The sequence below is a fragment of the Theropithecus gelada genome, chromosome 3 (assembly GCF_003255815.1).
Source record: "Theropithecus gelada isolate Dixy chromosome 3, Tgel_1.0, whole genome shotgun sequence".
Lineage (NCBI taxonomy): Eukaryota > Metazoa > Chordata > Mammalia > Primates > Cercopithecidae > Theropithecus > Theropithecus gelada.
Genome location: NC_037670.1, coordinates 22,309,367 through 22,332,126, shown reverse-complemented (window position 1 = coordinate 22,332,126; position 22,760 = coordinate 22,309,367). Strand labels below are relative to the sequence as shown.

The 22,760-nt window shown below is 42.1% G+C and overlaps 1 protein-coding gene across 1 annotated transcript in view; it reads right to left on the bottom strand.

Moving 5' to 3' along the window:
• Positions 1 to 22,760, bottom strand: part of DSCAM (DS cell adhesion molecule) — an 821,125-nt gene that overhangs the window by 637,430 nt on the left and 160,935 nt on the right. Inside the window, exon 3 of the mRNA XM_025379322.1 lies at positions 16,170 to 16,316. Coding sequence (XP_025235107.1) covers positions 16,170 to 16,316 — 147 coding nt within the window. The remainder of the gene's footprint in view (positions 1 to 16,169; positions 16,317 to 22,760) is intronic.

Below are 22,760 nucleotides of genomic sequence, written 5' to 3'. Positions count from 1 at the left end.
TTGTTTGTTTGTTTGTTTTTTGTTTTTTACTTAGAGGCAAGGAATAGATTCAGCATCAGAGGAATTGACTTGATGGGGACACAGTGTGGGGCATAGACTGACATAGAAAGTGCCAACACAGAATTTACTGACCTTGAATAAATCCTTGTGGATCATTTCAAAATTACCTGCAAGGCTGAGATATACCTTTCTTCAATATTTCGGCATGCATGGTAAGCATTTGGCAATACAGATTTTTTTTAAAAATCTTGAATCCCAGAATAATTTTTTAAAAGAACAAATTACTTCGCTTGGAAATCAGAACTGTGGAAATGAGTCACGTGCATCCGGGCCTCCTGCACCCTGGCTCTCCACCGAGGGATTCAGCCTGGCTGCGTTCCCTTTTGGGAAATGGCCCTCCTCAATTTCAAGTTCATTTGGCTTTTTCAATGATAGGGTTTCAATTCAAACAGATAACAATGCTGAGAACTAAAAATTTCACTATCTAATTAGCGGGGGGGAGTCTCAGTATGGCCTTTCTTTCCTAGTATCATCTGCAGTTTGAAAATGACTTGATGAAGGCTTTTTATAAAAACCCTTTACTTTTCCTGGTACAAGAACAATTGTAGTGAAAGATACTGGTACAATGCAACGGGCATAGGAGGAAAAAAAAATGTGTGCATAAAAAGCAGCAGAGGAAACCAGGACAAATAAGGGATCAGAGAAAAGAGTGTGGCTGAAGGTTTCAAAATGCAATTTAGGTTGAAAAAAAGAAAGACACGATCCAACATCTATATCAGGCATTTTAATGGAGTACGAATCCCTGGTTCATCTGGGTAAGGACAAGTGGGAACGGGGGGTGAGGGAATGCAGATAGTCACTAGGTTGAAGGGAAGCAAAAAAGGCCTGGATTCTTGCAGCTTTCAGCACTAGTGTGTTCTTCTGAAGATCCACTGCCCCATAGTTTTTATTACTTACTCAACATGTACATGATCCCCCCAAAATGTCAAGAAACATTGGTCTAAGGATATGTCCATCTATAAAAAACATATGTATATAGACTGAAGATCTATTTCCCCACCTCCCAAAATTCCTATGTTGAAACCTAAACCCGAATGTGATGCTATGGGGAGGCAGACCCTTCAGAAGGTGACTAGGTCAGCAGGGTGGAGCCCTCATGAATGAGGTTAGGGGCCTTATAAAAAGAGACCCCAGAGACACCGTTCACCTCTTCTACCACGTGAGAAAATGAGAAGACAGCTGTCTATGAACCAGGAAGAGAACCCTCACGAGACACCAAATCTACCTACCTCCTTGATCTTAGAATTCCCAGCCTCCAGAGCTATGAGAAATACATTTCTGTGGTTTATAAGCCACCCGGTCCATGGTAACTTATTACTGCAGCCCAAACAGACTAAGACAATATTTATATAGAAATATGTTTGTTTTTTTTTGAAACTACAGGTAAACATTTCCAGATATACAACATATTATTTGCATTATATTTTAAACATTTGATATTGAAGTAAAGCTCAGTTATAAGTTTATTTCAAAATGAATCATTTTGAGAAGTACAGTTTTCAATGAACTTCTTTCAGATAAATAATTAAAAGAACCCCATTAGTCTTTGTAATTCCTTCAGTATAATAAGCCTACTGATTATAATTTAAGTTATATCTGGTGTGTCTCTATCTCTTTTGTGCCTTTTTAAAAAAGGTCACATAGTTTTTAAAATGCAACTTTAAAAGCATTGCCTTACCTAGTATAAGTGCTTCAATGACAGTAATGGAGAAATTTTCAACTGAACACAGGACTAGCGCAGACACAGTCACCACAAAATCCCAGGTTGGAGTCTCTGCACCACCATTCCCTGCTCAGGTGACTTTTCACACCTGGGTGCTTTCTTCATTTATAAAATAATTCTCCAATGAGAAATTGGAGCCAGTGATAGAGATGGGAGGCTGATCTAGGTGATATTTGCATCCTCATGTGGACACGTGTGGGTGATCTGATTGGCTCAGCAACGGTCATTCCTGCTGTCCCTTCCCCCCATGTAACCTTTCCAGGGTGTCTTTTTGAGCATCCAGCTCAAAAAGACACCCCGATGCTTCTCCACACAGAAATTCTACTGTTTTTAGATCCATCATCATAAATTGGCGAAGCATATTGATTACTGTTTGAAACAACATGCCCTCACACACAAAAGCTATCCATGACAGGCTGACACTCTGTGCTCACCAAATGCGTATGTCCCTTTAGATAAAAAACTGAAAGTAAAGTCTGAGGATCATGGCATGGCTATGGATTCAGGGCATCAGGAAAGGCTGTAACGCGCCTCTCAAGGGCTCGGCGTGTCAGCATCGCCGTGACTTGCATTGTCCTGCTTTTTAACAAATGCTGCAGTGTAAAGCTGTAGGTGGTTGCAACAATAAAATCATTTCATGAAAATAAAAGGCGGCTTTTGTTTTGGGAATAATAAATACTGGGACTTTGAAATTTCGATTTCCCTCAGAACAGCATCACGTAGGAGATGTCAGCTGTGAAATCCCAGGCTGCCCCTGATTGGCCAACACAGGCACTCTTTGCATTGGGAGGAGAGGCTGATGTGAAATTTTATTTTAGAGCGGTAGAAAAAAATAGAGAAAAGCAAAAGGTCTTATTAAAGCATTAAGAAGAATGTAAAAGGAAGTAACACCACCACTCTGATGGAAAAGTTGCTCATTCAAGATTCACTCCATAAACATGTATTAAGCTTCTATTATGTGTCTGGAATGGAAATGTTATCCTTGAGGTTGGTGGGAAGGGATTATGTTAAGTAAAATTAAAATTAAGAAATTATTTTTGTCCCTGACAATTTCACCTATTTTGATTTTTTTCTAGTTAAACAATATTGTTTCAAAAAACAAAGCATATTGCTCTCAAATCACAATAAAATGCCCTAAATATGTCAAATATTCAGAAGGTTAAGTCTTGAATCATATTATTTGAATTTTTTTTTTTTTTTTTTTTTGCTTAAATAAATCCCTAGTTTCAAGGGTTCTGACTGTTGTAAGTGGTGTATCATTCAGTCGACAGTATTTGTTGGCTCTTATGCATGTAGGTACTATAGGAAACTGAAAGAAAATTTAAGGAAAGGCAAAATCTCTACCTTCTAGAGAGGGAGAATTTCAAGAAAGGACCTTGGGTCACTTACTGAAGCTCTCTCTGCCTCAGGGTTCTCATCTGTAAAGTGGGGCCAACAAAAGTCAATACTTAATAGGGTTGTCGAGAAGTTTTTAGGTATAACCTGACATGTGCATGCCATAGAATTGTTAGCTATTCAATAATTGAAATGTGCTACAAGTATTTTAATGTAAATACTAACCTTTTTTTTTTTTTTTTCCACAGAAAGCTTCTTTTTTTTTTTTTTTTCTGGGGATATTTGGTTTTTCCTCATAGGTCTCAACTGGCTCCCAAATGTCCCTTTGCAGATCCTCTAAAACTGCAAATACATACTCTGATTTAGCTGTGATGGTTAAGGCAAAAAATAAGATCCTTTCATTCTGCTTTATTGTCATTTTATATCATACTTTTGCTATTTAAGAAAAATAAACATTTTAATAAAATAAGTAAAGAGCTGTTTCTTTTAAAATCCCACAGATTATTGGTTCAATAGCATTCTAATGCTTTTATGTTGAAATTGAAGGAGTTTGGATTATTTCCCCATGACTTCTTCAGCACACCTTGCATTTCAGCAATTCTTAAATCGAATTTCTTTTACTTCCTAACAAGCATCACACAAATAATGGCCTATTTGTTTTGAAGCCACAGTATCCTGACCTTCTGGTTTCTGGGATACACACACTTTAGATAGAAGATAATAATAAGAAGCAGCAGCAGCAGCAGAAGGACAATGGCAAACATTAATGTCAAGCACTATGCTAAGAACTTTATATTCATTCATTTAATTCTCGTAACAATCTTACTATGTTATTTTTATTCCTATTTCCATTTTACAGTTGAGGAAACTGAGGCACAGCAAGGTTATATGACTGACTTAAGGTTACATAACTTGGTCCAAGTTGAATATGGGGTATGGACCTGGACACTGGCTTCAGACTCCACACTATCTACAGGCTTTATAGAGAAATGCACACCTAGAGAGGTCCGGAATTGCTTAGCTATGTTCAAATTCATGGAGCACCTCACTTGGCCTGGAACTGCAGTTATGGCATTCTTCATCTTTATAAAAACACAGTATCCAGGTCCACAGAGAGGTCTTTAACTATGGAAGTTCTCACAGCTGCGCAGTAGGGACCCAAAGCCAGGCTCCTGAGTGCAAACCCGAGCCCTGCTGTGCACTGCTGGCAAAATGAAAGACGTGCAGAACCCTGAAACCATCCCTAAGAGCACACAGGATCCATGCATTTTTGCTTATTTGCTGTATCTGCTTATAGCTTCTTTTCAAAGCACATTTTGACTCTGCTCTACTGCAGAGCAGTGTGTGCTGTGGATTTTCTGTAGCTCATAGAGCCCAATTCTGGACAGCCAATATTTTCAGCATCAGCATTGTATTTTCAGGAACTACACACACTGAAATATTCTGTAAATACTCTCATTACCTCCCCCATACATGAGCCTTGGATAGTCAATACAACTCTGCAAATAGAATCTAGTTGTTGAAGTTTGAACCATAGGTGACAGTTTATCCAATAAAAATTCAGTTAGTTTGGAATTAATGTTGTAATCAAGGGTAACTTTTCAAACAATTTTTTCATGCACATGTTTTCAGACTACTAATCATTTGGGAAATTGATGAGTCGTTTGTCCATTAACAAATTTCCCCCTTTTCATTTTGAGGAAGGAAACGCAGGACTTGAAGATGCCCAATAAGCCATGGCACCCGAACGTGAGGATCTGAAATGTAGGTGAAGCGGCTTGCCTGCCGCCCTGTGCTTGGTCCAGGACTGCCTGGATCCTGTCCCCTACTGGCCCCCAGCCCGGTCTGACACAGACCAGGCTACTTGCAGCTGGGACAGCAGCAGCTGGTGGTGTGGCTGCCAGCTGGATGCTGGCGTCGCTGGGGACAGGGCTGCAGGGACGCACAGGGCCTGGAGCACCGGCACTCCTGGCTACCCTGATGGGACTGTCTGCTTTTTGTTTCCTTCCTTTACAAATGCTTTTTTTTTTTTAAGAATCTCATTGCGCATATATTTATCAGTTGTCTACTGCGTGTCAAGCAGGAGATGGAAAGATATAAAATATGTGTGAGAGAGGGCCAAAAAAGAATTGGAAGAATTTGTAATCATAGTGGGCTAAATAGCTTCCCCCCAAAATGTCCTTTCTGGAGCTTCAGAATGTGACCTTGTTTGCAAACAGGGTTGTGGTAGATGTAATCATTTAAGTTACCACGAGGCCATACTGAAATAAGGTGGGCCCTTCATCCAATAGGACTATTATCTTTATTAGAAAAGGAGAAGAAATGCAAAGACACACACAGGGTGAAAGTCACATGTCGGTAGAGGGAGGGACTGGATGGAGTGAGACTTCTGCAAGTGAAGGATGCCAAGGAGCCAAGGACCTCAGGCAACACCAGGTGCTGGGAGGCCTGACAGGGACCCTCCCCACAGCCCTCTGAGTCAGCACAGCCCTGCTGACACTGTGACTTTGGACTTCTGGACTTCAGAACTGTGAGGAAATAAATTTCTATTGTTTGAAACTACCCAGTTCCTGGTTTTTTTTTTTTTTTTTTTTTTTTTTTTTGTAGTCTTAGGAAACTAATACAGTCACTATATTAAATAATAAATGAGTAAAGCAAAGGGAAATTCCTTTGTGGTCATGGGGGAGGTTTCCTCTGTTGGAGGAGGCCGGAGGGATGCAGGGGGAGTGAACAAGCAGGACCAGGAGAGAAGGCAGGTCTGAAGTTAGGGTCACACAGGTACAAGTCATGGATGAAGCCCTGGGAGATGATGAAATGACCAATACAGGAAGTGGCTGGGACTGGACTTTTAGATTGACATACATTTCTGAGTCGGGAAGGTGTAAACTCAAGGAAAGAGATAGCACAGAAATCAGTGGAGAGAAGATCAACCAGGCAGTGTAGTTTGATACAAACCAAAGGAGGGCAACTGCTATGAACTGCCTCGTGTCCCCTGAAATTGTAGATGATGAAGCCCTGACCCCAAAGAAAGAATGAAAGAGAGAGAGAGAGAAAGAAAAAGAAAAAAGTAAGAAAGAAAAAAGAAGTAAAGGCAGAGAAAAAAAGAGAGAGAAAGAGAGAGGAGAAGAGAGACAGAGAAAGAGAGAAAGAGAGAGAGAGAGAGAAAGACTGAAAGAGCGAAAGAAAGAAAGAAAGAGAGGAAGGAAGGGAAAGGAAGGGGAGTTAGTTGACAAAGGAAAAGGGAAAAGTTTCTTTAAATTTGGGGGACCTGAGCACCTGTTTCACAAGAAATACAGTAATTACTAAGTAATTTGGAGTATGGAAGTAATTAAGGTTAAATGGGGTCATAAGGGTGGGCCCCTAATCAGACAGAATTAGTGTCCTTGCAAGAAGAAACATGAGAGAGTCAGTCATGCAAGGACAACAGGAAGGTGTCCATCTGCACGCCAGGACAAGGCCCCCATCAGAACCTAACCATGTTGGCAGCCTGATCTCAAACTTCTAGCCTCCAGGACCATAAGGAAATAATTTGCTGTTGTTTAAACCACCCGGTGTGTGATATTTTGTTTTGGCAGCCAGAGTTGCCAAATACAGGAACCAACAGAGGAAGCAGGTCAACTGTATACATGTAACAGGGAGGTCAGAGAGAAACTGGACCAGGAGACAGCCTTGGGATTTAACATTTGGAAGTCACGGGTGATCCTGAAGTAGTGAATTTCAGTAGAGTGTAACAGGCAGAGCCCAAGATACTCACTAGGATAAACTATTCTCTCAAAACAGTTTGCCAGAAGAAAGAGAAAGAATGAAAGGAGTGAGAGAGAGAAAGAAAGGAAGGAAGGAAGGAAGGAAGTAAAGATAGAGAAAGAAAGAAGTATGAAAGTCGGCAAAGGGAAAGGTTTCTTTAAAACTGGGGGACCTGAGCACCTGTGTCACAAGAAATACAGTAATGACTAAAGAGAAGCTGTCCGAAGCAACAGAGGGCACAGCTGACGAAAAGAGGTCCTAGAATGTTGGAGCATGGAAAGGGACCAGGAGGGCAGCACGGTGGGAGGCTAAGCTGGAAGGAAAGAGGAAATCTCTTCCTGTGGGCGAGAACTTGGGGTTGAGCCATGCTGGAGGTAGAAAGGGTCGTCTAAGAGAGCTGTTCTCAGCCCCTGCAGAGTGAAAAGTTACGATCTTTTGAACGCTGGAGAGTAGGTGCAGCAGAGTTGAGAATGGGGTGCTCCAGGATGCTGAGAAAAAGCTCGGGAAAGACCTCTTCAGCTATACAGACGGGGGCAGCAAAAAACACCTGAGCATCTGGACAAGAAGTGAAGAGCCGGTTAAAACCAGGCCGGGCACGGTGGCTCATGCCTATAATCCCAGCACTTCGGGAGGCCGAGGCAGGCAGATTACTAGGTCAGGAGATCGAGACCATCCTGGCTAACACGGTGTAACCCCGTCTCTACTAAAAAAAAAAATAGCCAGGTGTGGCAGAATGTGCCTATAGTCCCAGCTACTCGGGAGGCTGAGGCAGGAGAATCACTTGAACCTGGGAGGCAGAGCTTGCAATGAGCCGAGATCGCGGACTGGCATAAATGCTCAGAGTGCCCAGACTGCAGGAATGCTCTGCAGGCTGACGGTGGAGCAGGGAAGGGGGGTGGCTCCTAGATTGGGGATTCCACAGGTGATGCGGTTGCTGAGGAAAGAGGAAGTCTGGGCTGCTGGACAGTTTACTGTCCTGTCCCATCTGCTCAGAAGGAGAGCCACAAAGGGCTTACAGCCATGGTGGCTCCGCCTGATGGATTTCTGGAGGCCAACCAACCCACCTGCTGAGGAGACCTTCCTCCACCCGGTCCAGCCCAGAGCAAAGGACACAGCACCATAAGCCTCGTCCAACCCACCTTTATCTCTGCTCTTGACAATACCTTGAGTTCACGCTGACTTCTTGAGTAGCTAGTAAGTTATTCTGAGTCAAAATTACATTTCTCAATCTCAAATCCTGTTTTCTTATACTGTGGCACATTGTCTAAGCAAATCTTGATTTGTGACATCTATTTTAGTTTGTTGATAATAATAATAATGTAACAGCATTTGGTTATCACTGCATGACATTGTTTTCTAAATGATCCTGTTATTCTCTTGAACTTTCCTGAAATGAAAACTCCTAGATGAACAACAGACCAGAGAATATGCTTGTGTCCAAATTACATCTGATTGACTTAGCTGGCCATCTGTTTCCTATGTCTAGAAAGAACCAAACATCACAGGGAGAGAGAGAGAAGGCAGAAGATCCTTAATGTCAGAATATAAAATGAACTCCATTTACACTTAGGTGGAGCAAGGGAAGAGTATGAGTCAATGTGTTTTCGGACCTTAAAATAATTTGAGATGAGACCTTTCTTAAGGCTTGAAATACTTGGGTACAAGGCGATAAAGTACAAAAAATAGAGATTTTCTTCATTTGCTTTCTCCAGCATTTCATGATGAGCATATGCAAAGTGATTGTTGAATGTATGAAAATGAAGATGAGCCAACATCATTTAAAAAGTTGCATGGCACAGAGAAGAGTTAACATAATAGGTCTGAGACTATCACTCTTATGAAGGGCTGCTTGCAAGACTGACCCTTGGCTGGTATCTGGGAACTGGGATATTGGAAGGGTTCCCACCACCCTAAGAGTGGCTCGCTGCCTAAACTGCATAAGCAAGACAGTTCATGATGAGCACCTGCCTTCCTTCTACAGTCTGGAACTTTGGTACATGCCAAACATACCAGGGTGCCCACGTGACCTGTCCCCAAAGAAAACCTTGGCCACTGAGTCTCCAGGAGCTCCCCTGGTAGACGACATTGCACCTCTTATCACGACTCATTGCTGGGGAAATTAAGTGCATGCTGAGTGATTCCACAGGGAGAAGACTCTTGAGAGCTGGGGCCCGCTTTCCCCTGAACGTCACCTCATGTGCCTTTTCCCTTTGCTGCTTTTGCTCCATAGCCTTCTCCTGTATTAAGTCACAGTCATGGATGCAGCTACATGCTGAGTGTTCCCAGCAAATCACCAAACCTGAGGGTGGGCTTGGGGACCTTTGACACGCGCATATAACATCCTGCAAGATTAAATCTAAGAAAGTGAAAAAATAACTTAGACAGTAGTTGGTTAATAGGTGGACTATTCAATTCGGAATTTTAATATCCTGACATCGTGTTATGAGAGAGTACCACAGAAATCACTGTATACCCACGGGAGGAAGCTGAGGCAAAAAAAAAAAAAAAAAAAAAAAAAAAAAAAAAAAACCTGAGAGAGATAGAAATGCCTTTCCCTAGGTCACCCAGCTAACCTGAGTCAGCGTTGCACTCAAGTCATATTCCAGAAACTTAAAATAGGAAATCAAGGGGCATTTTAGTGTGACTTAGTGGCCCAACAAATGAGGTTTTACACACACATACACAACACACAGATGCAGAGTACACACATCACACACACACCCTCCACACACATACAGAGCTCACACACCACACACAGCACACACTCCACACACACACCCCACACACATACGGAGCTCACACACCATACATGGCATAAACACAACATACACACAGAGTACACACCCCACATGCCACGCACACACCACACATGCTACACACACACACCATGCACCACACACACATATGCACACACCACACTGAACACCACACACATAAGTGGACACTCACATCACACACATGTACACACACCCCTCCTGAGATCCTCTGGGCTAAATTTGCTCCAATGCTTTCTTTTCTTGCTTTCTTTTTTAAAGAAAAAGTATTAACATACCTATCTCTACGTGTCTATCTACTTGTTTCGGAAGTTCAAAAGTCAAACGCGTACTTCTCTGTGTTGGGTTGTACTCCACAAAACACAGTTTGCAGCTTTCAGAATGGGCGCAGGTCTCCCGCTGGCAGGCTGAGGCCCTGCAGACTAGCTGCTATTGCGGCTGCTTCGGAGCCTTGCTAGCAGCTGTTTGGAGACTCAGGCTGTGCCCCTCACCTCGCATGACCCCCATTCTTAGTGTCACGCAGGGGCTCTCCAGAGCTGTAAACAACCAGCTTTTAATTACTTTCAGGTGACAGCGGGGTAACATGCAAAAACTAATTTAGTGAGCGACAGACTTAAATAGCAAAAGAATAACATAATTAATGATTTAAAAAAAGAAAGAGACCAGGGCCCTCTCTTCCTATTTCTTGGTTACTTCACTCCCAAAAATATAGCATGGTGAAAGCATGACATCTCTGTGCCTTTCTAATTCCAGTCTGCTGTGCACGTTCTGAGCCAGGAATACTTTCCAGTGTTTACAATGAGGTTCTTATTTACTAAAAGCAATATAAATAAAAGATTAGATGATACATACAAAGACAGATAGCTAGGTAGATGATAACAGACAGAAAAATGTTCCTTTTATACTTTTCATTTGGTCCTACGAATTTCTTTTCAGTGAATATTAAATGCTTCTTTAATTCTGCAACTCTCTGGCACTTTTAAAATCAAAGATGAGGCTTTCAGATGACTCTAGGTTTTTGGGGTTTTTTTTTAACTTTACATCATTTTAATGTTGATCTCATTTCTTTTACTCATAAGCTCTCTGAGGGCAGACTCAGGTCTCCACAAGGTAGCAGCCACAGCATAGCAGATGTCTGGAAAATGCTCAGTGAGGAGCAGTAAAATCACAATAGAAGTGCCGTAGAAAGGGAAGGTTAACTTCTATAGTCAAGAGTGCACAAAGTGGAGGCCCCCCACAGCGTGACCCTCAGGTCCCCCGACAGCTGTGCTGCTCTCCCTCCCTTTCCACATGAGAATATATGGCATCCAATCTGGTTTGCCAAAACGTGCTTAAGGGCAGCCTTGTCTAATTTGGTTGGCTGCACCTATAATTTGTTTTCCCTTGTCTAAAACGCAAAGGTTTTCTTAAATCACAACCTCCTTTCTGAAACCTTCTCTAGTTCTCCAGGCAAAACCATGTGTGTAGCTGCAGCCTTAGCCCCTAAGCGCCCACTGCAGCACTAACACCCCAAGAGGGACAGTGCAGGAACCTCCCCCAGCATCTCAACTGCAGAAACCATCTCTGAGAGACCTGGGGAGGAAGCGCTTCTTAAAGCCCAAGTCTTGCGTTATCTATGATGCCCAGACCCAACTGTGGCAGTGAAGAATTACAGCAAATGTTTCATATCAAGTGGCTGGTTTACGTCTTTTGATATTTCATGCGGGCAGAAAATTGTTTACGTTTACCCAAAACACAGAAAGAAGATAATCATCCTTGGACCTGAACTCAGTGATTCTAAGAGATAAAATTCTCCTTGAATCATCACTAATAGAAGTATTCAGATAGGAAATATGACAGCAGAAAATTGGGCCACTGCTAAAGAGGGAGGCAGCCTCCCTGGGAATAGTAAAATGTTTGCTTTTTCCGTTTTCCAAATCCAGTTACCCTTGGGCTGTGTCTTTGATGTTAATGTAGCTAAACCCCTGGTGAGATTCTCACAATTTTATCAGAAGAAACAGAAACGGAAGGCTGGGCTCTCTTATTGCTGGCCTCCCTAATCGGGAGGAAATTCACAACAGGTTTGTCAAGGGAAACCCAAATATAAAGCCGGTGATATTGTTTTTTTCCAGGATGGTGTCTTATGTATCTCCACATCAGCAACACCTCCAAAAGCACGTCGCTATTCAAGCTACTATATTTTTACTGGGCTACATTAATATTATGGCATTTAAAAGGATTTCATTGCAGCTTAGGATAAGTGATAAGGATGTCTAAAAAAATCCACATGGACATCATGACTCTTGTTTTTCCTGGCTCATTTTAGAGAGGTAAGAAGACAATAGGTCAGAATCTGTCATATTAACTGAGGTCACCTGATGGCACCTTGTGTGCCTGTCCCTGAAATGTTTTTCCTCTGCTCATTTACGACCCCACCCCCATCCATCATACCAGAGGGAAGGGTCACCCTGTGAGGCCCCAGGGCCCAGGGAAGAGCCCAGGCAGGCAGAAAAGCAACATAAGATATTATGAATCTTTCCTCCATTTAGTGGAATTATGGGATTTCTACTTTTCGGCTGTTGGGGTATTCTTTCCAAAGGTCACTCAAAATCAATGAACTCATTAATGTCCTTGATATTGGTAGCCTCATGGCCTCATATGATGAAGAGGCATAACTGGATTCCTGTGTCTACCTTCAGGCCAACCGAAGCCTGCTCTGGAAAGAAATCAATGCAGGCCCTCATGTGCACTAAGCTCCCAAAAGCAACCGTGACAATGGACGACACTCATTAAACCCTGACAAACACTGCATTTGTGCTTCTCAAGAAAATAACTTACTCATTTGTTTTCTTAACCAAAATAAAGGGCAAAACCTAGTGAGACACACTAATAGAAACCAATTCGTTTCTTTTTAGGGAAATACACCAACATATTTAATTTTGCTTTTCATTAAAAAAGAATTTGCAGAAGACAAACACCCATTTACCTTCACCAGGATTTCCAAAGGTCCCCTGGCCTAGAGATTCACATAAACCCCAAGCTCATCTGTTCGAAGCAGGCCTTTGCTGCTCTGACCTTCCCAGGGGATCTCCCAACAGTCAAGGCTGAGCACCTAAGTATCCCCCAGGCTGACAAGTCACACTCTTCCCGGGAACCCAGCAGGGCACCTTGGGCCTTGGCCTGTGAATCATGTTTCTGGACCCTCTCCTGACTGCCATCAGCTCCCAGCTTTCCTAGGTCAACTCTCTGGCACTCCTATACCTGCTCCTAACTCACTCACTAAGATACTTGCACAGGCTTATTTCCATGGCTGATTTAGTTAATCGCTTTTCTCCATGGAGAGAATCAACCACTAAAGGAAGTGATCTGTGCAGAGTAGGAATCCTTCCTGGGACAAACTTCCCAGCCAGATCCCAGCAGGCTGGGATGACTTGATAATCCGGGAAGAGAGACCTGGGAGACGGCCATGCCAAGGAATAAATCCAAACTAGTTCAGCAGGAGTTACAGTTTATATACAAAACAGAGACAAATTAACCTTTTACAGATCATCTGCTGTGCATATGGCATTCAGGACAGCTTCCCTGAAGGTCAGGACTAATTTAGAAAAAGTCCCTCTGTTCCTGGGGTTTTCTGTGCCATGCAAGGTCATTCTGTGAAGCCAAGAATCCCGGTGCTTCCCCAGAGTGACTCAGCCCCGGCCAGCGTGGAGGAGGGAGGGTCCTCCTTTTAGCACCCTCCACCCCTGGCACAGCCTGGGTGATGGGGGAAGGAGGTTGTCCTCTGTCCTTATCTGTGCCTTGTCCTGGTAACCAGAGAGAAATATAACCCTTCTCCACCTAAACCTCCTGAGCATGGTTTATTTATTAAGATCTCCAATGTTTTAAACCATGTGTCACCTCCAGTGACTTCATGACCTCCTTTTCTGGGCCTTGTTGATGGGTGGAGCTCAGACATTGGGAACAGGGTCTGACTGCAGCAGTGAGCAAGAGAAGTCAGGTAAAATGCTCAATTTCCAGACTTTCTATAAGCAGATCATGCCACTGCTTTGGGGCCTTGTTGTCATTTACAAGGTCATTTTTAGTGACAAGTCTATTCGACTCAGGTTGAACGACCTGATATGAAGTCTCTCTCTTTCTTTCTTTCAATGACTTACTCACAAACAAACCAAAGCTTCTTACTGATGATGTATTCCTCAATAAGATAAACACCTGTGTTGTATTTATTTTCTAGATGCTGTTGTGAAGTAAAAGCCAAGTGCTTCTCCAAAACTTTTGCGTTTAAAATTGTATGAAAGGATGAAGCTCCAATATCTGACTGAGGAGAGGACATGGGCTTTAACAGTTCCTATCAGAGAGACATAAACTCTATATTCTGTATGCCAGCATCATCCCCTCACTAGATATACATTTCCTTTTTTTATTTAATTAGGTTCACATTTGAAGGAAAATAAAGTCTGTTCACAGAGATTGCAAAAAGGTGAAACATGAACATGAGGATGCTGCTAATTAAAGACGTCTAGGAAACAAAAGAACAAACATATTATGCATAACCACATATATTTAAAAATCCTCCTGGTAGAACATGTTCTCACTTATGAGTGGGAGCTAAATGATGAGAACACATGGACACATAGAGAGGAACAACACACACTAGGGCCTACTTCAGGGTGGAGGGTGGAGGAGGAAGAGGATCAGGAAAATTAACTAATGGGTTCTAGGCTTAATACCTGGGTGACGAAATAATCTGTACAACAAACTCCCATGACACAAGTTTACCTGTGTAAAAAATCTGCACATGTACCCCTGAACTTAAAATAAAAGTTAAAGAAATCCTCCTGGTAGATATTTCAATGTCTCACCCAGATTTCAGTTCTTCTCTTCCTTCAGGCACATGCCCCATTGAGGTCAGGCATGGCCATGAGACTTGCTTTGTCCAATTAAACATGAGCAGAGATAACATGTGTCACCGCCAAGTGGAAGCACTAAGAAGGTGTCTGTAATTCTCCCATGGTCTCTTCCCCTGCCAGAGCAGACCCTGAAGCCACAAATTTGGATGATAGGGTTAAACGATGATGAGGTCTCCATTCTAGGTCCCTGAGTCTGGACGACTGAAAAGATAGACCCCAATTCTTCCCCTCCCTGAATCTATACTCCCTTGCCATATAAATTTGAGGGCCTCTCCCGTCTGACTCTGAACTTAGTCAGATGACTGTCATCAAATCCTTCCATTTGCCATTAAGAAAAATAACATGACCCCTAAGGAGAGAAGATGAAGATGTTTCAACACAGAAAATTAGCAAATAAAAGTGTATAAGTGAGTCTCTATTCTGATTATCACAATCACATTTCAGCTATTAAGCTTAGTATTTTTCAACACCCTAAGTTAAATTATGATGATTAATCAACATAACAGCAAGGAATGTATTGTTCATTGATGCATGAGGGGTTTTGAATTCACTGTAAAGACAATTTTTTTTGATAAAAACTAAGAATTCCATTATATCCTAGATTCCTGTAATGTGCTATGATGGCAATGTATTTCAATTTTGATTTGGATCTTTTAAATGCCTTCTGGTCGTTGGTGTAGAGTAATCAACCTCTCTAGCTCATCAATAGGCTGAAAAACAAAAATGGTGTGTCAGCATGAGTGTTCAGTTCCAAATTCTTCTCTCTATAAATTGATAAAATGTTGCTTAGTCAAGAGGTGTGTTAACATGTGTTGTGTGTGTGTGTGCATCTGCATGTGAGGTCATAAAGACATGTTTAAAAAAGGCAACTATTTGTAATCCACATCGGAACACAGACTACGCTCCTCACAATTCTTTTCCGAAAGCAGCCAACACACATTCGAGATATGCCAACAGTCATTACCCAAGGATGTACAGAACAGAAACACCACGCATCACGCGGACAGTAGCCTTTTCAGGTAAATAACACAGCAAGAAATCAATAGCGCAGAGCAAGAATTCAACACCGTTAGAAATAAAGAACTGAAGTTTCTTGGAGGCTAAATTTAAACTCTTTTCTAGATACCAAACATAAGCCAACAAATTATTCATATGCAAATATACGTTTCAGGGCTACATATATATTCTTAGTAGAATCTTCAATAAATAGGTCAGAGATACAACATAACTCTCAAGACACTGGAAAACACCCGAAGGGCAGGAAAACAGGGTCTCCACTTTCCAGGTTTTCGTTTCAGAATATCAGCTATATGTGCAATGCTGAGGTTTCTCACAGATGCAAAATACTACTACCTTGTTTTTAGAAGCAAACATAAAACCACAATTTTCTCAAAAAAGTTAACATAATGGCTACAGTTACAGTGCCGGTAACTAATTTCTCTTCATCAGTCAACTCACCAAAGGATGTCTGAATCAAGCATTATAAGCCAAACACTTATTTCAGGTTTACTTACAAAATAGCATCAACCTTAAGAATACTAATTCTGAATTATAATGAACACATAAACGGAGACCCAATTCCATCTCTGAAATAACCTTTTCAGAAGGTGAGCATGGCGTCCTGCACCCTGGAGATGCAAAGCCTACCTGAGACAAGTGAAACAGTGTCTTTCTCCCATGAGACGACAGTGATGTACGCCTCCACCGAGGAGGGGATAATGCACTTGAAGACCGCAACATTGCCTCTCATGGTTTTCTGGTCCTCCACACGGACTGTATAGGGCTCCCGTAAAACTGGAAGGCAGAAAGAGGACCTCAGTAAGGCACACAGTCCACAGGTTCATTCTGAGAGTATCTCATTGTAATGTATACATTGCAGCACACACACACATCAATTGCATAACATATCTTTCTGGAACACAGTTAAGATACCTACATTTCACGTCTTTCATCACCTGACTTAAGAAAACATTCATTCCCTTAACAATACATGGCTGGGTAAGGTGTCTCATGCCTGTAATCCCACCACTTTGGGAGGACAAGATGGGTGGATCACTTGTGCCTAGGAGTTCAAGACCAGCCTGGGCAACATAGCAACACCCTGTCTCTACTAAAAATACAAAAAAATTAGCTGGGCATGGTGGTGTGTGATTGTAGTCCCAGCTACTTGGGAGGCTGAGATGAGATTACCTGAGCCTGGGAGGTTGAGGCTGCAGTGAGCTATAATCATACCACTGCACTCCAGCCTGGGTGAAGAAAAAAAAAAAATACACTACACTCTATACCAAGGGGACGGAGTACAATCTAAAACAGTTAATAGACCCCTTGAAGGTATCAAGACATAGACAATAGCTTCATGAAAGAAAAGTTGCTGGCTCTGCAGAGTTATGATGATAGCAAACTGCTCCTGGTCCTCTAAGGGCTGAGGAAGAATGTTTTTTTTTTTTTTTTCTGACTGCAAAAAATGAATAAAAAATTCGAGCAAGGCTTTTTTTTTTTTTTTTTTTTTTCTGGAAAGCCTTGAAAACTCAGAGACAATTAAAATAACTTTTCATCAGTAAATTTTTAAATGACAGTTTCAAAGCAGTTTGGGAAACATTGATCCTGTTTTCCGTTGTTTAGGGAAGGATGTTGATTAGACAGCCTGCTCAAACACTTCCAATGATAGCAGCATCCCAGAAAGAGTGCAGAGTGCACGTCCACGTCCTTGATGTCTGGGCTCACAGGCAGGGTGGTACTGGTGTTGAGAGCCTACCTAGCAGGCCCAACTCCCTGGGTTCAAATCCAAGCTCAGCCGCTCCCTGATTGTGAGGCAGTGAGCACATCCTCTCACCATCTATACCAAGGGGATGGTGTTGGTAACACCTGCCACCCAGGGTGATTGTGGTGAATCAGTTAATGTTGGTGAAAATTCAACAGTGTCTGCTAGAAGCAGGTTGGGTAAGGCCACATTTACCAATAGCCAGAGATGGATCCCCAGGGTTGGGGAAGATCTGTCTCCAGGGAAATAAGACATTGATGAATCTAGTCCCAATTAGATGCCTCACTTCTTTAGAGCTTTGTTTTCCTCAAATTTAAATTGAGGGCATTGTGGTGGGAACCTCTTCAAAGTCTAAATCCTGTAAGTCTACGATTTTCTAAGATATCCACAGAGAAAATCTATTGTCTATCATATACCAGCTCACTTAAAGAATCAATCACTTACTGGACAAATACGTGCCATGAAAACTGGCCGTGAACATGGTTTCAAAAGGTGCTAACACACCAACAAAGCTAAAGGTGAATTTCTCAAGGGAAATCCCCCAGTAGGCAGAGGTGAGCTCTTTAGAAGAGGATTGTTAAGGCTTGGCTAACCCTGTGATACGCTGAGCATTTTCATAGTAAAGCATGTCTTTCATGAGAGCCTTCCTCTCCAGTTTCCATTTTTAACGTTAACCTTTTTTCCCCAACTTGGAGAATTCCTTCATTCTGGTCTCTAACCAGAGAGATTTTTCCAAGTATTGAAATCTTCTGCGACCCCCACCACTGTAATCCCCATGCAGCATGAGGTGAGGGTCCAGGCAGCAATTCCACACCTCCTGCAGGAGGTCCACTAGGCAAAAATTCAGGGCGCCCAAGAGGCCGACCTCAGCAACAACCTTGCACCCACAGGAGGGAACTGACTTTGTACAGGAAGGCTCCTGCATAAGTAAACCTTTGCTGAGAACTGAGGTCTACAATCATAGAGTAGAAAGAGATTACAAAGATACAGGCAAACTAATCAAACTCATCGGTGAGTGAGAATCTGGGCATGGTGAGAAGCAGAAGACAGAGAAGAGGAGGATGGAGGACAGAGGAGAAAGAGGGACGGGCCAACAGAGAGAGAGTCTACTGTCACAGGGATGGGGCCCCTAAGCAGGGGTATGATTTCAACGTAAGCTCCTTTGTCTGTGTGATGCTTGTTTCTTAGCAATAAAATCACTCTGTCTCCCCAAACCTTCCACAGACTCTGCTTCAAACATTAATGACTTAAGTAGGATAATTTTTAATAGAAATCAAGGAAAGGGGTCAAGTTTCATGTATCATACAGGAAAGTGAAAAGATAAGATGTTCACCTGTTTACCGGGAGATACAGGAAATGCCTTCCCACCAGGTGTACAGCCCCACAGTAGACGGGATCACAGGAGCCATAAAAATATGGGGTGACTGACCGGGGACATTTCCAGTGTTACTACCCAATGTCCAATATTCTAGGAAACCCCTCAGTCCCAGCACTTACCCACATATCATGGAGTTTTCTCCTCTCTAGCTACCCACTGCCCTCACCAGTACCAGGGCACCTCATCAGTCACAATTTTAAACCTGTGTGACTTTTGCTTCTCCAACCTCCAGGTCAGCCCTAAGAAGCCCAGATCTTCTCAAAGCAGAGACAGCACTGTGGTGCTCTGAATCCCAGCTCACTCAGAGAGAATGGGGATCAGAAGAAAACTGCACACTCCCTGTCCCTTCTCCTTATTCAATTACTCATTCCACAAAGACAGCCCATGTAGCGAGTCTTCAAAAAATTATCTTAGAAAATACTTGGCGCACAGGAGGTATTCAATACATATTTTGAGACTGAATATATAAAAAGATCTTCCATTCTGGGAGAACTTCTAATCCTTTTACAGAATATACATGTATGCACATTTGAATTTATAGCCACTATCAATAGTTTTTTTAAAAAATGCAAATCAGGGTTTTATTAAAGCTCCCGATCTTTGTAACAGAGCATTGTTTGTTCCTGAGGCCCCCATAACTTAAGACACCAACATTGCTGTCTATGGGGGTATACCTCTCAGAGGGCCCTATGAGTTTCCTGAGCCCACAGTCAGCCGGAAGACATGGGTGCAGCTTTGATCTTCATTCTACATCTGACTACTGCTAACTTTGTAACAGAGACTGGGCTAGAAACCTGAGATGCTGGCAAAAAAATACATTTTGTTTTAAATGTGACTGACATCTGCATTAGAAGATAAGAGTATTATCTAAGTACTGTGCTAGGTGTCCTAAGTAAGGCTCTCCCCTGAAAGCCCAGATCTTCTCAAAGCAGGGACAGCACTGTGGTGCTCTGAACCCCAGCTCGCTCAGAGAGAACGGGGATCAGAAGAAAACGGCACACTCCCCGTCCCTTCTCCTTATACGACCCCAAGAGGAGCTGGGTTCAAGTGACTGAGCAGGGACACAATCCTGAGAGGCAGGGAGAGTGTGAGTAGGGCAGGGAGGGAAGCAGCAAAGCAGGCGTGTGGTTTCAGGTGAAGTCCCAGCCACGCCTGACACGCATGGCCATGCAGAGGAGCCGGGACTCCCTGTTGTTGAGCTGTCTGTCATTGGCTTAGGGCTGGCCTCAGGAGGTTGGAACTCCCAGGCATTTCCCACTCTTGTTTCTGTCAACGGCTCCAGTGCCCAACAATCTTCTGAAGGCTTCAGGTTCACGTTCTTGGCAACCAGCGCACAGACCTTGGGGGATCTGATTCAGGGATGCCAGCAGGGTCCACTGTAATCATTTGAGCCTTCATTCAGCAAAATTTGTCATCTTTTTAGATCAGAAAAAAAAATCCCTGGTAATATGACTTTGAAATAAAATCAGGCCTATTTATTTTTTAATCAAATATTTTCATTGTGATATAAGAGTTGTACATATTTTGGGGGTACATGTGATGTTTTGATACCTGTATAAAATGTATAATCATAAAATCAGGGTAATTGGAATATCAGTCACTTCAATCTTTTCCCTGTGTTGGGAACACTGTAAACTTTTTTTCTTCTAGCAATTTAAAAATATACAATTATTAACTATAATTTCCCTATTGTGGCAGCAAATGTTAGAACATATTCCTTCTATTTAACTGCATTTTTATACCCCTCAATCAACTACTCTTTATCCCCTCTCATCCCCTTGCTTCCTAGCCTCTGGTATCCGCCATTCCACTCTCTACCTCCATAAGATCCACGTTTCCAGATCCCATATATGAGTGAGAACATGTAACATGTGTCTGTCTGAGCCTGGCTTATTTCACTTAGCACAGTAACCTCCAGTTTCATCCATCATTATATTCTTATTGGATGGATAGTTTGCAAATATTAATAGTCTCCCCATTCTGCATGCTATGTCTTCAACTTTGCTGACTATTTTCTTTGCTGTGCAGAGCTTTTCTGCTTGATGTAATCCTATTTGTCTATTTTTGCTTTTGTTGCCTGTGCTTTTGAGGCCTTACCCCAAGAATCTTTGCCCAGACTAATTTCCCATAGTGTTTCCCTAGTGTTTTCTTTTAGTAGTTTCATAGTTTCAAGACCTAATTTAAGTCTTTAATCCATTTTGAGTTGATTTTCATACATGGTTAAAGATAGGGATCTAGCTTCATTCTTTTGCTTATAGATACCCAGTTTTCCCAGCACTAATTTTTAAAGAGCTTGTCCTTTCCTGAATGTGCGTTCATGGTACCTTTGTCAAAAATATGGGAGTAAGTGCATGGACTTACATTTGGATTCTCTATTCTATCCCAGTGGTCTGTGTGTCTGTTTTACGTCAGTACTATGCTATAGTATACCAGTACTACACCTCTGTAGTATTCTTTGAAATTAGACTGTGTGATACCTCCAGTTTTGTTCTTTTTGCTCAGGATTGCTTTAGCATTTCAGAGTCTTTTGTGGTTTCATACAAAGTTTAGGATTTTTTTTTTTTTCTATTTCTGTGAAGCATGTCATTGGTAGGGATGGCCCTGAATCTGTAGATCACTTTGGGTAGTATAGATATTTTAACAATATTAATTCTTCCAATCAATGAGCATGAAATATCTTTCCATTTTGCGTGTGTGTATCCTCTTCAGTTTCTTTCATACTTCTTCATATTTTTAGCATATCTAATATAGGTTTTTACTTTGTGGTTACCATGAAGCTTGCAAAAAGCATCTTATAGTTATAAGAAGTTATGTAAAACTGAAATCGACTTTACTTTGATTACACACACACAGCTTATTTATTAAGAGATCACACAGTTGGTGTACATTGAGAGCACTGAATGTGAGAAAACATTTTAAATGGCCCATTTTCAAGGCACAATAAATCTAAGTACTGGCACCCAGCCTGCAGATGTAACAAACTGCATGGCTCATGCACCTAGAAGGTCACAATAAGTAAACAGAATGTAGAGGAGGGGTCAGCCCACAAAAGGGAAGAAAGTTTTGTTACTGGGAAATCAAAACTTAAGTGAGGAAGGGGATTGGGTTATAACCTTATAAGGTGGATAATAAAACTTAGGCGATGTCCAGGAATATCATAACTCCATAGTACTCAAGCAATGAGGAACTGGGGGAGGGACTTGCTTGCTAGGCAATAAATTACCTGTTCTAACTGCCCTGGGTGTGCCTGCCTACCAGGCTCCGGATCTTGCAAGACCGTCATTAAAAGTTTTGCTCTGGCTGGGTGAGTGCGGTGGCTCAGGCCTGTAATCCCAGCACTTTGGGAGGCCGAGGTGGGTGGATTACCTGAGGTCAGGAGTTCAACACCAACTGGCCAACATGGTGAAACCCCATCTCTAATAAAAATACAAAAATTAGCCAGGTGTGGTGACGCATGCCTGTAATCCCAGCTACTCATGAGGCTGAGGCAGGAGAATCACTTGAACCTGGGAGGCGGAGGTTGCAGTGAGCTGAGATCGCACCACTGCGCTCCAGCCTGGGCCACAGAGCAAGACTCCATCTAAAAAAACAAAAACAAAAGAGTCGCTTCTGCTGCTGTGTGTCTCTGAGTCCATTCTTTGCATCTGGATGGGTGTATGTGTGTTTCTCACATGAAATACTCATTTTATTGTACTTCAGAGAGATTATGTTTTTTATAATTTGAAGATGTGTGGAAACTGCATCATGCAAGTCTATCAGCGCCATTTTCCCAACAGCATGAACTCACTTTGTGTCTCTGCGTCACATTTTGGTAATGCTTACAATATTTCAAACTTTTAAAAATATTTTTATATCTGTTATGGTGATCATTGATCAGTGATCTTTGATATTACTATTGTAATTGTTTTGCGGAGCCACAAACCACATTTACAGAAGATAGCAAACTTAATCAATACATGTGATAAGTGCTCTGCCCACCTCACTGACATGCCATTTTCCATCTTTCTCGCTGTCCTCAAGCATCCCTTTTTTTGAGACACAACAATACTGAAATTAAACCAATGAATAACCCTACAGTGGCCTTTAAGTATTCATGTGA